The 15,000-nt window shown below is 50.8% G+C and overlaps 1 protein-coding gene across 1 annotated transcript in view; it reads right to left on the reverse strand.

Moving 5' to 3' along the window:
• Positions 1–15,000, reverse strand: part of fam222aa (family with sequence similarity 222 member Aa) — a 67,833-nt gene that overhangs the window by 19,578 nt on the left and 33,255 nt on the right. The window contains exon 2 of the mRNA XM_062542817.1: positions 10,626–10,780. Within this exon, the coding sequence (XP_062398801.1) occupies positions 10,626–10,734 (109 nt within the window). The 5' untranslated portion in view covers positions 10,735–10,780. The remainder of the gene's footprint in view (positions 1–10,625; positions 10,781–15,000) is intronic.

Here is a 15,000-nt window from a genome sequence, read left to right on the forward strand (position 1 = left end):
TAGTCACAGTGGGCCTCCTCATGTGTGACTCCCTTGCTCACCCCCTCTCCCATGCCCTCTCTTCCTCTCGCTCTCTCTCTCTCTTTTTCTCTCTCTCCCCCTCTCTCATCCTCCTCTCATTACGCTGTGGTGATTGACTGCGTCAGACAAGTGGGCACTAATTGCAGTTAAAGGTCCCTCAGGAGTGGCGGTGTTAGCACAGTGCACAGAAGCCATCATGCACTCTCTCTCTCTCTCTCTCTCTCTCCCTCCTCCTCTTCCATCTCTCTCTCTTTCTCTTACACACACACTCTTCATCAACCATCAAGGCAGGCTTTTACTCACACACCACCCCCAACCCACCCCTTCACTCTGTCTCACCCACACTCACTCCCATCCTCCTCGCTACCCCCCTCCTCCACACACACACACACACACACACACAAGCTTTTACTCCCAATCATGTTCACATTACCCATTCCACACTCATAATTGCCCCGGTTGTCCCACATAGCAAAACACAAGACAGCAACTGAAGACAGCAAACCCCAGTGGCGATGTGAATGGGCCTTGGGGTTAGAAAGCTCTACATGAAGAAGCTGAGGGACTTAAGCTTTTAGCATGTCCATATCTAACATGCCATAAATGCATAGACGCATGGCATGGCATAAATGCATAGACGCATGGCGTGGCATAAATGCATAGTCTATCTATGCCATGCGTCTATGCATTTATTCCATGCGTCTATGCCATAAATGCATGGCATAAATGCATAGACACATGGCATGGCATAGATGGATATTAAGACACAACAAGAGTTACATACAGATAGAGTTCTCAGGGAGGGCTATAAGGAGAAGGTTGTAGAAGTGGGCTTGCGGGGTGATTAAATGACACAGGCGTTTATATTTGTGCTGTGTGCTGTGCGCTGTGAATGGCAGGTCACCGTGCTCTTGATTAAGTGTAACAGAGCGACGCACAGACACACAGATCAATAGGGCTCTGGAGCGCTAACCAACTAACGCTCTGTTCTCACCACCCCCGGGCCTCTCCTCCTCCTCTCTCTCTTCTCTCTCTCTCCTCTCTCTCTTCTCTCTATCCTCCTCTCTCTATCGTCTCTCTCTTCTCTCCTCGTTCTCATCTCTATCACTTACGCTTTCCATTTATGTCATTGACAATACGCCCCTGACTTTTTGGCAGGGGCGGCATGTGTCATCCAACCTGACACACGCACGCACAATGACACACACGCAAGCAAGCACACGCACACACACACACACACACACACGCACACACACACACACACACACACACACACACACACACACACACAAATATGCACCTGGGAAGCCCCTTGAAAGCCAGCTGAGAGAGAAAGAGAGAGGAGGTGAGAGAAAGTGAGAGACAGAGAGAGAGAGAGAGAGAGAGAGAGAGAGAGTGAGAGAGAGAGGGAAGGGGACGAGGAGAGGTGGGAGGTGTGTGCAGCATGGCACTCCATCTCTGGCGGCTCTGTCACAGCCAAGGTGACAGCCGCTGCCTGCCCATGCCCGCTGCCTGTACCACCCCGGTGCCACCCTGGCTGCTTGCGTGATTAACAACCTGCCCAACCTCCCATAAGACAGACGGCTTGGTGCCCGCCATGAGACAGGGGCACGGCAGTGCACCCCTCACGCCCACCGCACCTCACCCCCCCCCCCCCCCCCCCCTCGTCCCTCGCCGGAAATGATCTACACTGCGTGCCAACCAGCAAGGAGTCGCCAACCGGTCCCACAATGCCCTCAGTTAAAAAAAAAAACAGGTGGCAGAGAGAAGGAGGAGGGAGGGAGAGAGAGAGAAAGAGAGAGAGAGCGCAAGAAAGAGAGCAAGCACCAGCTGCAGATTGGGAGGCTCTCGCTGTAACTGGCCCTCGCGAGGGACTGCTGCCAGTCACTGGGAGAGTGGGAGTGGAGGGGGGGGGGGGGGGGGGTGATAGAATGCCAAATAAATAAATAAGTTCAAATGGAGGGGTGGCGAGGGGCTTTGGGGGTGGCGGTGGCATGAAATCAGGCTCATTGTCCCAGCAGGCCGAGGTGATGATGGCGCCCAGCGCGGGTGGTGTTGGAGGAGGAGGAGGAGGGGGGTGACTGCAGCCTGCTGAAGAGCTGTTCAATCAGCAGGGAAAAGGTCAAGAGCATGCAGATCCCTCCTGCCACAGTCACCACCTTCCTCCCACACACTCTGCATCCCTCCCTCCCTCCCTCCATTCTCTCTCTCCTTCTCTCTTTCTTTCTGTCTGTCTCTCTCTCACTCTGACTGTACCTTTTTCTCTTGTGGACTCTCTCTCCCTCTCTGTTTGAATTCTTCATCTCTTCTTTCTTTCTCTCTCCTCTCGCTCTCCCTCTCTCTCTCTCTCTCTCTCTCTCTTTACCTTTCTCTCTTGCGGTTTCTGTCTTGCGCACACACACACACACACACACACACACACACACACTTGATTTCCTCCCTCAGTCTTTCAAATGTGACTTCCTCTCTTTCTTCTCCTTCTCTCTCTCTCTCTCTCTCTCTCCTCCTCTCTGCCTCTCTCCATTTCGCCCTGGCTCCCGCTCCTTCGTTCTTTCTTGGCTCATTATGGCTCCAGCTCTCGCTAGTAATCAGGGAGAAGGTTGTCATCTCAGCTGCCACTCGTGACCGCATTTAAATATTTCACAAGCACATTTCCCGGCTTTTTAACATCACTCACACACTCACACACACACACACACACACACACAAGCACATTTTCCCAGCTTTTCAACATCCACGCAGACAGTGAGCAGGAAACCGCATGACATGGCAAAGCTGCACGCGCACACACACATTACACACACACACACACAAACACACACACACACACACACACTTCAACTACGCAGTTACAGTCAGGAGAGTGAACCACTTAAGACATTGTACCATTCCAAATAATTACTTTAAATTCAATTAAAAACACATTTAGCCCCCTAAAAGTCAAACACATTTTCAGATGCATTACACATGTAAATTGCGCAAATGGAGAGATTACCGTAAAAGTCAAGGAAAACTAAGGAAACAGGGTTTTTATGAGCCTAAAAAAACATAAAAATGTTATTTTAACTGGACTTAATGGGTAGCAGTTTGTATTATATGTCACACACACACACACACACACACACACAGACACACATATGCACACAGACACACATATGAACACACTGCATAAGCACACACATGCGCGCGCGCACACACACACGCGCACACACACACGCACACACACACATTTTTAAACAAAAAAAAAAGATGAAAATGTAGGCGAGTGATGCATGCTCTTTGAGGCGGATGTGAAGAGGCTCTCCAGGGTCCAGTCCTGCCCAGTAGTGGCTACTGCAGCTGCTGCTGTCTCCTCACCTCCCCCGGGTCCCCTTTGATGGTGCAATCAGACGCATGCTGAACAAACACCAAAACAGGTCAGACCGTCATGTCCACCCTGAACACTGACCACTAACACAGCTGTGCGGGACAGGGGACTGGATGGACTTATGAGAGTTACGATTGCGTGTGGGCTTGGTGGTAAATGTAAAGGTGATGAGAAATGATTACTTGTGATCACTGGTGATGGGAAATGATAACTTACGGGTAAAAAAATAATGGCTGATGTACAAATCAGAGGTTCTTCAAATCAGCACTTCTCTTTTCAGAACCACTAGCTTCCTTCCTGATTCAAGTGATTTCTATGAATGTCTGTGTCTTGCTTTCTTTCTGTCTGTCTCTCTTTCTCTCTTCACTTTCTATGTCTTTCCATATCTGTGTGTGCCTCCATATGTCTGCCCTCCTTCCCTCTCTCCCTCCCTCCCTCCCTCCCTCCCTCCATCCCTCCCTCCATCCCTCCCTCCTTCATTTGACTCTGTCCTCTGCCTCCCTGCCATCCGGCCTTGTGAGGTCTTTAATCCCGCTCGGCCTGATTGGTTCCACTGACCCTGACCGATGAAGTCACGCTGCCATATGGGGACGGCTCCAGCTCCAGCGGGATGCCCACCGCGGCCACCGACCGACCGGACGCAGGACTGCCTCGGATCCAAACGCCGCTTGCCCAAAACCTCAGGAGCCGAGTCTTTTGACTGGACACACGGGGAGGCTACAGTCATTTCCTGTGTATTAGCGCCGCATTGTGTATAAGCCACAGGACAGTGTTTTATGTAGGTTAAAGGAAACAGAACCATGTTAATGCCATATGAACTGCCCCTGTCTTTTGCTAAATCAATGTACTGTATAAATTGCGGCTAATAGTCGGGAAATTACAGTACTTCTAGAGGCAGGGGAAGTAGCCTATGAGGGGGGCAACACTTTGCACAGACGTGTCGAGGCCAAACAGCAGACAGAGACAATAACATGAGCACGATTAAGATCCACCTCGCGTCCAGTCACCCGATCGCTCTCATTTGTGCAGCTTCCAGGTTCAAGGCGAAGCTGGTTTGGTAAAAAGCCTCAGCATAATTGGGAGGAAATCAATGCCAATCGATGGGCTCAGTTTCCAGGAAAAACAAAAACTCGCTGAAATATTCAAAATAAAAAGCCCTCTTCTTAGAGCACACTGCATTCTGACTCCTAGATCGTGTTCTGATATTTTACATTTTTCATTTACAAGCAAAAAACAAAGTGTACTTCGTTGGAAATCGATGGAAACGTTCGGTGGGGGTGAAACCTCATCTCGGTTTCTTGTGTGATACAAAATGTGAGAAACCGCACTGAAATCATCTGCTGGTCAGCTTCTGGTCAAGCGAGGAAAGACCTCCGCTCCTCCCAAGGGCGGGTTATGATGCAAGTCTCACATAACCCGGCCGCGGCTGGCACAGGCCCATAATCCTCTCTGTCCTGTCCTATCTCTCCTCACATTCCCCTGCTATCCGCCGAGGCGGCCGTTGACAGCGAAGGAATACAAATAGGCTTAGACTTAGCACTTCAAACTTAGTGTGCCAGTGTGCGTGCTCAGGTTCGCGGAACGAAGGAGCTAGTTCTGTTTGAGGGGGGGGGGGGGGGGGGGGGTAGCGAAAAAGGTCAGCCTGGGGTTAGCGCCCAGATGACAGTTGGGTGTTAGCTAAGCGCTAGGAGTTAGCTGGGGATGGTTTGCTGACTTTGCTGGGTGACTAAAAGCAGCTATGCAAATACCCCGAGTGATTATTGGATAATTTTAGAGAGAGGAGAGGAACGAGAGACAAAAAGAAGGATAGAGATAATTGGACAAATGGCGTGAGAGAGAAAACAAGGAAGACGATAAGAAGGCTCAGCGAAAGCAAAAAAAGGACAGAAAGAAGCGAAAGGGTGGGGGGGGGGGGGGGGGACTTAACTAACAGCATTGTGCCCATCCGGTTGATAAGCAACTCTAATATAGCCGTTCAGCTGACTGCTATTCCCTCCCTCTTTGTCTCTCTCTCTCTCTCTCTCCTTTTCTCTCTCTCCTTTTCGTGTCATCACGCAGGCCACTGGCAAACAGGCTGGTGGTGGAGGGGGGAGTGGTGGTGGTGGGGGGGGGGGAGCTGGAGGGTGGGGGGAGGGTGGGGGCTCTGCAAATGTCACCCAAAAGGGGGGATTTAATTAAAGATGACAGGCCCGGGTGCTGGCAGCGTGGCACACGCGCGAGGAATTTCTGCACGCTGCAAGTAAGCGGCCGTGATTTATAATTTAAGCAACGCTCAACATTCCCTTTTAATTCTGCGCTGAGGAGAGAGCTAATTCCAAACGCTAACCCAGTGAGGCTAATCCAATATGATATTTTTAAGGGCGGGCAGTCAATGGCTTTTTAAAAAAGACTCCATCTCTCTCTTCCTCCTGTCTCATGCATTCTCTCTCTCTCTCTCTCTCTCTCTCTCTCGGCTGCTTCGGTTTCCATGTACAGGACACTGCTCTCTCTTTTCCTTGTCTCTATCTCCCTCCATCTCCTCCTTTCTTTCCCTCTATCTTCCTCTTTCTCTCCCTCCATCCCTGCTTCTCCCTCCATCCCTCTTTCTCTCTCTCCGTCCATCCCTCTTTCTCTCTCCATCCCTCTCTGTCTCTCTCTCTCTCTCTCTCTCTCTCTCTCTCTCTCTACCTCTCTCCAGACAGCGAGAGGACTGTGATAATGGAAACATCCCTCTCTCGCCGCCTCCTGTTTGGCCCGCTAAGCTCGGTGCACTCCAGGGAAATTGATTGTCTGGCGAGCCGATCTGAACGCTCGCAGCTGATGCCGGAGCCAGTTAAGCCCTTTTTTATTGAGGGTATGAGGGATTTTTAATGGGAGTCGCATCAATGAACTGTGTAGGCGCTCAGCAGCATCTGCATGCACACACACACACACACACACTGAGAGACAGACACACACACACACACCCAAACATACTGTATGTGTATGTGTGTGCGTCTGTGTGTTTGTGTGTGTGTGTGTGTGTCTGTGTGAGTGTGAAAGAGGGACGAGAGAGTTGGGAAAGAATGGGGTTCTGTAAATACCCTGCGAACGAGCCAAGAGAGAGAGAATGAAGGAGAGCGAGAGAGGAGGAAAAGTAGCGAGTGAGGGAGTGAGAGAGAGAGATAACAAGAGAAAGAGGGATAGATGCATGGGGAGAGATAAACGACAATGAGACCGTGGGAGAGAGAGAGGGAAAGATGATGAGAGAGAGGAGAGAGAGAGAGAGAGGGAGGGAGAGATGGAGGGAACGGCCCCCCCGCTGCGTTTGTGCAAAGGACAGCAGATGCAAATGGCAGCGCTCACCTCTCCTCTCCCCAGTGCTGCCAGCTCCTCTGCTGAGCGTTCTCCATCATTTCAGGACACACTCTATTATGCCTGCCAACCAGGCTCCCCCCGCCTCACACACACACACACACACACACACCGCCTCACACACACACCGCCTCACACACACACACACCACCTCACACACACACACACACACACACACACACACACACACACGTTCAGTGCACGGACGCAAACACGCACACAGATACACAAATATATGTGCACACACAAATACACATGAAAATGCACATCCTACATATGTCAAACATACATACACTACATATGAAATCCCTAACCAGAGGGATGCTAGAATGATGTGGTGTGTGTGTGTGTGTGTGTGTGTGTGTGTGTGTGTGTGTGTGTGTGTGCGCATGTGTGTATGCATGTGTGTATGTGTGTCTGTGTGTGTGTGTGTGTGTGTGTGTGTGTATGTATGTGTATGTGTATATGTGCGTCTGTGTGTGTGTGCGTGTGTATCTGTATGTGTGTGAGCTGCTGCATGTGAGTGAATGGTCACATGCGCCTCCATCTCCACGGTGACCTCCGCAGCCCTTCCCATCACCGTGTGCTGTCACTGCCAGAGAGCCCTCCATCTCCTCAGCCCCATACCCCCCCCCCCCACCCCCCGCTGGACCTCACTGGACACACACTGGACCAGCACAGGCCACAGCCTTTTAACAGCTGAATGAAGAGACACAGAGAGAGAGAGAGAGAGAGAGAGAGAAAGATAAGGAGGGGTGAGAGATGGAGGGAGAGAGTGAGAGAGAGAGAGAAAGATAAGGAGGGGTGAGAGATGGAGGGAGTGGAGAGAGAGAGAGGGGATGTAGGGAGGGAGGGAGCGGAGCGAAGCGGTTCTTCTTGTATTGATTGCAGGGGCCAAGCTCCTGCTGGCAGCCTGGGTAAAGGCCCTCTGAGGAAGTGGGCTAATCCTGGGGAAATTGGAGGGAGGGAATCGATTAAGATGGCCGTGGCGGCCTTTCTTCTCCTCTCCAAGAGCCCTCTTTCACTGCTCACGCTTCCTCTCCCCCTCTCTCTCCCCCCCCCTCTCTCTCTCTCTCTCTTGCCCTTCCTCTCCGTTTCTCTTTCTTTCCTCACCCTTTCGCTTTCTTTCTTCGCGTCTCTCTCTCTCTCTCTGCCCTTGTCCTTCTCCTTCGACTTTTGAATTTCTTCTTTTCTTCTCTCGACCCTCCTCCTCTCCTCCTCGTCTGCGTGCACCCCGCCCCGTCACTCTCGCTGACAGGCTTCTCTCTCTCTCTCTCTCTCTCTCTCTCTCTCTCTCTCTCTCTCTCTCTCTCTCTGTCTCTCATGTCGTGTCATCCATGCCTGGGCACCACTCTGTCCGTGAGAGTCTTCACTTGAGACGTTACGCAAACACGGCGAAGAAGAAAGCCAACAGCAGCAGCGTCGTCGCAAGCAATAGCTTCTATCAATAACAAGGACACAAGAATGTGCCTCTTGTTTGAGAGCGAAGGGAAGGGAAGCCGTTTGGGAATTTCCCATGGAAGGCTCTCCTTACTAACACGAGGGCCCAACCGACATCAGGCCACCAAGAGAGCTGTGGAAGGGGGGGGGGGGGGATCTCCACACCATCCTATTACCTTTAAGCCGCTCCGAGCTTAGGCTGAAACTGCTACTGCTGGAGGGGTTAGCCCACTGGCTACGGTCCTTCTCTCAATCTCTCTCTCTCCTTCTGTATTTCTCTCTCTCTCTCTCTCTCTCTCTCTCTCTCTCTCTCTTTCTATCTATCTCTTCTGCTCAAATACAAAGCCCCCTTCCAAACCCAAACCCCTTCTAATCGGCTTGCTTGCCTTTGGACGCGGCGGCCACCGCACGGAAAAAACAAAAGGGCACCAACGCTTTTGGAACGTTCTAAAAACAGCTGAGACCCCGCGCGTTCGGTTAAAGGCTAATCTGTTGTGCTTCGAGGAAAATCCGAAGGGAGCATGTATTTATGGAAAAAAGGGGAACAGTCTGCCCTCATCCTTCTTTTGTTGTTGTTGCGGTAAAACCTTGGGCCAGTGTTACCTTGTCACGTAGCCTTCCTGAGACCAAGGGTAGGGGGGGGGGGGGTCTGGGGTCCCACTGACACAGGCTGAAGGACACGCAGGTCCGGTTCGAGGCCACACAGAAACAGCATCAGCTGCACTTGTGTATAGTGTGTCCTTGGTTTTATTCTGATTCCGATTCTCCCCACTTCCAGAGAATCCAACAGAAACAAAAACATGACCTCAGTCAGTGTGCGCCATCTTGTCTGTGCAAACACATCCTTTCAAAGCATCTATACTCCGACCTGCGCGCACTCCGCCATTACCATTCAGACATGCACCACGAGAATAAAACAACCCGAGAACAACATCAGTGGGCACCCATTGATTTGACACTTCACAAGTTCCCAGTATTACTTATATGGTGCATCCTGTTTGGACTCCGCAGGCTGTTGAAACGCTCCTGTTTACAGAGCTCACAGGGGCCACGGCTCCAGACGAGTCCTCAAACACAACTTACCCAACAGCCCCACACACACACACGTCACAAAGACTATAAAAAAACAAAAGCTACAGCCTGCCCCGGCCAACGCTCACACAACGCTCACACAACGCTCACACAAACGCCTGAGAGCACGGAGGTATATGGAGGTGTTATGGTCTGTAACGACTTCCGACACCTTTAGCCCGGACTGATGAATAATTACGGGGGGGGAGGAGGAGGAGGGGGGGGGGGTTAACCCGTGGGTGTTTGGACTGACCACATGGGCCAGGAGGGGAAGATAATCACTTCTGCTTGACAAGCAAACTCCTCCATTTCCTGCGCGGCTCTTTAACAGCCTGCCAGGGAGCCACGGAGCCTGAAGACTATCCGCCACTGCAGCCGCGCGGGGAGAACCGGAGGATTTGCGACTTGTCTGCAGTGTGACCGTGAAAAACAGATGCTGGCAACCTTCACACAAGCGCTTTAAATCACATCACACACGCACACGCACACGCACACACACACACACACACACACACACACACAGAAACACACACACACACACACACACACACACACACACACACACACATAGCCGTACTCACTGTTCAAAGGGAACAAAAGCCTGAGGTTGGGGTCAAGTCCTTCAGAGATGAGAGAAAAAGATAGGTCCTTGAGGCCAGCATCTCACACTCACACACACATTCCCTCCCTCACACACACTATCACACTCACTATCTCAGATATGCACTTGCATGCACCAATCTAGGCAATAGGACAATTGTTCAGTCATAAAAGGACAGTGGGTATAGAGGGAAAGGAAGAAAGGACATAACAAAAGAAACAGAATATAAGAAAGAAAAATAGAGTGAATGAAAGAAAGGAAAATAAAGAGAATGAAAGAAAGAAAAATTGACATTCCCTTTTTTGATTCCAACCGCTATAGCTCTGAGCGTGGCACCTGGTATTGTGCAATATTGCTCCAAGAATGCAGCCTCCTGCCATCAAACCCCACTTATCGGCATTCGCCTCAGCTCCCATTTACAGCTGAGCAGGCACAACCTGAACGGCATGCGTATCCATGGACACCGAACAACCGCACAGGCAAAAGGTCAAAGGTCACAGCCTTAGCCCTGACCCTGAGACCGAACCCCCCCCCCCCACACACACACACACACACACACATAGAGACACACACACACACACACACACATACACACACACACACACACAACAGCCTGAGGAAACAAGAAACAAAACTCCCACGCTGCAGTGGGAGGTCACGCTTTCACCCCCTGCTCCATTCCCTCCGACCCCGACCCCGACCCCACCCTGACCCCACCCTGACCCCACCCTGACCCCACCCGACCCCAGCGTCCCAGCCCGCGCTGGCCGGGTCGGTGGCGGACAGACTCACATTTTCGGCTGAGGGCCTGTGGCGGGGGCTCCAGGGCCTTGCCAGCGCAGGCCGGGTGGTGGTGGTGCTGTGGCGGCGGGTTCTGCCTCCTCTGCAGGCAGGCCAGCATGGCAGCGCGGGAGGACAACTACAGCCGGGGCACCGCCGAGAGAGACCTGACGGAGGGAGGGAGAGAAAGAGAAGGAGAGAGGGAGGGAGAGAGAGAGAGAAACATATGGTTATTAGGGTGTAATATATAACACAAATAGCTCTTTCCTATTAGTACACCATACAACATTCAAATTGTTGGTCACAAATCATAGCGTTTCTACATATTTGTTGGTCACTGTGGACAGTGAAGAGTGAGAGGAAGCGAGTGGGAGCTTGAGGTGAGGCAGGGAAATGACCGGAAATGATCGGAAATGACAGTGTCACCGCAGGTCACATTTGAACTTGGGTCTCTATAGGGACTTGGACCTAAATGTGATGCAGACTTTACGTGTGCTTGGGCTACAACACCCCCTACATCTTCAGCTTTATAGAGATAAGAGAGTGAGGGAGAGAGAGACAGACAAACAGACAGATGGACATTGTGAGGTAAAAAAGGAATGAAAGAGAAAGAGCAGAACAAGAGAGAGAGAGAGAGAACAAACCATCATACAACTCCAAAGTCATAAGGTAAGCGAGTTAAGCTGCCATTGATTTAACTGCCTGTGGAAGAGGGAGGTCTGAATCTTGTAGCTAGTCTAGCCACCCACCTACAACCTCCACTCTCTCTCTCTCTCTCTCTCTCTCTCTCTCTCTCTCTCTCTCTCTCTCTCTCTCTCTCACACACACACACACACACACACACACACAGACACACACACACACACACACACACTTCATTCTCCTCTCCCTTTCACTCTTTCAACAGAGAGAGCTTGTTTGCGGCTAATGGGACTCGAGCTGCATCCTTCCTGCCTCTGTGTGCATAGGTGTGTGTGTGTCTGTATGTGTGTGCATATGTGTGTGTCTGTGTCTGTGTCTCTGTGTGTGTGTGTGTGTGTGTGTGTGTGTGTGTCTGCGTGCGTGCGGAATGTCTAATGCACACCTGCTCTGTAGCCTGTTGCCCCGAGCCCTGCAATTTACGACCACTCTCCCTTCTGCACAGGCACTCAACAGGGCTCCTATGTGCGCTACTAGCGTTAAAACAGAGGACGCTACAGTCTCCTCAAAGAACACAAACAGGCCCCCGACCAGCACCAGTTTATTATGTATGCAAAGCAAAACACAACTCTTAACGACATAGTCTCACACACACACACACACACACACACACACACACAGACACACAGACACACACACACACACACACACACACACACACACACACACAACACACACACACACAGACACACACAGACACACACACACACACACACAGACACACACAGACACACAGACACACACACACACACACACACACACACACACACACACACACACACACACACACACACACACACACACACACACACACACACAGACACACACAGACACACACACACACACACACACACACACACACACACACACACACACACACACACACACGTGCTGTCCCGTCTCCCTGCACCACATGGGAGTTGGAACGGGCTGATTGATGGCAGTATCAGAGGAAATGCCTAAAACAGCAGTCTGTCTGCAAGGGCTTCAACTGGTGCGACAGCTTTGGATGACTGTCAGAAAAGGCTTGAGGATTTGTGTGTTTGGGTGGGGTGGGGTGGGAGTGGGGGGGGGGGGGGGGGGGGGGCGGCGGCATGTGTGTGACAGATTGTGTATGTGTGTGTATGTGAGAGAGTGGGTGTGTACTTGTGTGTGTGTGTGTGTGTGTGTGAGAAAGAGAGAGAGAGACAGAGTGCTGATGGTTTGGGCGGGGGTGAACGCCAGCCGTACATCAGGGGCTGTGACAGCACTAATCAATCTTCACCTTGGCCATAAATCTCAGACGCTGCATGTGCGTGGCCGTGTGTGTGTGTGTGTGTGTGTGTGTGTGTGTGTGTGTGTGTGTGTGCGGGTGTCTGTGGATGTGTGCATGCCTGCCTGCAAGCAAGCATGTGTGTGTGCGTGCATGTCTCTCTCTCTGTGTGTGTGTGCACGTGTGTGTGTGTGTGTGTGTGTGTGTGTGTGTGTGTGTGTGTTCTTGCATGGACGTGTGTGTTTGCACACATTTGCATGTGTGTGTTTTTGTCTGTCTCTGTGTGTTTGCCACGGTGGGGCCCCTCCAACAGCACAGGAAGTTAGGATGCGCTGGCTGCCGCCACATCAAAAAAACACCAGCCCTGTCATTGACGAGTCCCTGACCGATACACAAACTGACCTCAACACAGCCACAGAGCCTGGGCTAGATGCAGGACACTGAGAAAGCACTGCTCTGAGATCAGGCATAATGAAGACATTAACTTGACAGCCTCTTTAAGGGCGAGCATAAACCACCAAGTAAAATGTCAGCATTCTCTCTTTCCTGTAATCTAAGTAATGCACGTCAAAAACACCAAAGATGCACTCTGCACGAGTCAGTTCTTCAGACATGTTCTCTAGAACCAACTAAATCCTCTCAGAAGAAATTCAACACAACAATAAAAGTAAATATTACAATTAGCATATCCTGGGACAGATGAAGACATGCACTTGAACAGCCTTTTTCCGTAATATTTGTTTCCAATGAGGTCCTCTGATCCTGTCCTTGCATCTCTCTCTCTCTCTCTCTCTCTCTCTCTCTCTCTTTCTCTCTGTCTCGCTCTCTGTCCTGTTCTGTTCTTCCGAGCCCGCCTCGTCGCATTCGCACAAAAGCCCGCCGCTGAATATTTCATCTCAGCTGTCAACAGCCGAGGGCCCAAGCCGCGGATTATTGAAAAATGATTTCTCGCGCGCTTGTCAGGGCCGCGTCTCCCCTGTTATTTATGTTCGCCCCGGAATCTTCCGTGCGAGCGTTTAGCTCGACGTCGCCAGTCTTATTACTCCACTTAAAAAGATTGCGGCGCGAATATGACTGGAATCAATGGCCGCAATTAAAAAATGGGTGTGCTGGGAAAGATGCACTGGCACCTAACGTTCCAGAACTGTTTGATGAATGGCCCATCACATCATGGCCACTCTCGTATGAAAGAGCAGGTTGATGAGTACAAATTAAGTGTGTTATTGACACTTAACTCGGATGGGGGATCATTTTGGCTGAGCTTCAGGATGTGGTACTCTTGGGAATGAACATTTGGACATCACTGAAGGCTATCCAGTGTCCAGTGCTTCTATATCACCTCTGTGTCTTCAACAGAACACTTCCACCGACACAGATTGGTATTCTCAGGTGATAAAGCAAATCATAGATCTAAAAACGAAGATTAGCAAAGATGTAGTCTGGGGGGTTGATTTGAGAGAAAATACAATCTGCAAATCAGTTCAGTTCAGCCAGGAATTCAAATATTCTCGGGCCCAGTAGTGAGCATAATCAAACATAGCAACTCCAACAGATGCAAGTGATTTCCATGGGCAGAGAGAAGAGGAATGAACTATTTAATAGTTCTCATTATGAGTTGGTATCTGTTCAAACGCAGAAGATATTAAACCAATGGAATCTATAAGCTGCTAGGCACAGCACACATGGTTAGGGCACTGAGGGTTAGGGGAAAACCGGGAAACATAAGAGTCAGGAAAGAGAGGGAAAATCTCAAAGGGAAAGAGCTCTGTGGGTTTCGTTTTTCTCTCTTTCTCCACCCCCTCTCTCTCTCTCTGTCTCTCTCTCTCATCTCTCTTTTTTATCCCACTGTTCGTTTCTTCAGAAAATGAGACAATTGTGTAACTATCCTCCATTACTCTCCATTTGCTCGCTGCCAATTGCTCTGGGAGGTATTATCCCTCTTTCAGCCAGAGTGCTTTTTTATTCCATTTCAGAGATCAATTCCCATCCTACCCCAGTTCTACTCCCCCAGCCCCCAAACCCACACCTCCCCAATCCTCCTCTAATACCCCCAGCACATGGAGAGACAGGGGAGGCAGAAGGAAGACTCCGGTTGGGAGGCATCACTCCTAACCCCCCCCCCCCCACACCCACACACACATACATACACACACACACACAGACACATTCGCAGCGTCCCACATCTAAACCCCACACTTAAACTCTTGGTATGTGTGTGTGTGTGTGTGTGTGTGTCTCCTACATATCTGCAGCCAGCAGCAAATTACCAGCCCCGTCCCCATCACCCCCACACTGACCCGTAGACTACATATGCAGACCTGACAGCAGCAGAGCGGCCAAGGGCCTTCAGGCGCCCGAGAGCTCAACGCGGGGCAAGCAGCGACGGGAACACGTCCAGGACACACACACACACACACCGGATAATAACACAGACTT

Source organism: Sardina pilchardus, chromosome 8 (genome assembly GCF_963854185.1).
Source record: "Sardina pilchardus chromosome 8, fSarPil1.1, whole genome shotgun sequence".
Taxonomy (NCBI): domain Eukaryota; kingdom Metazoa; phylum Chordata; class Actinopteri; order Clupeiformes; family Clupeidae; genus Sardina; species Sardina pilchardus.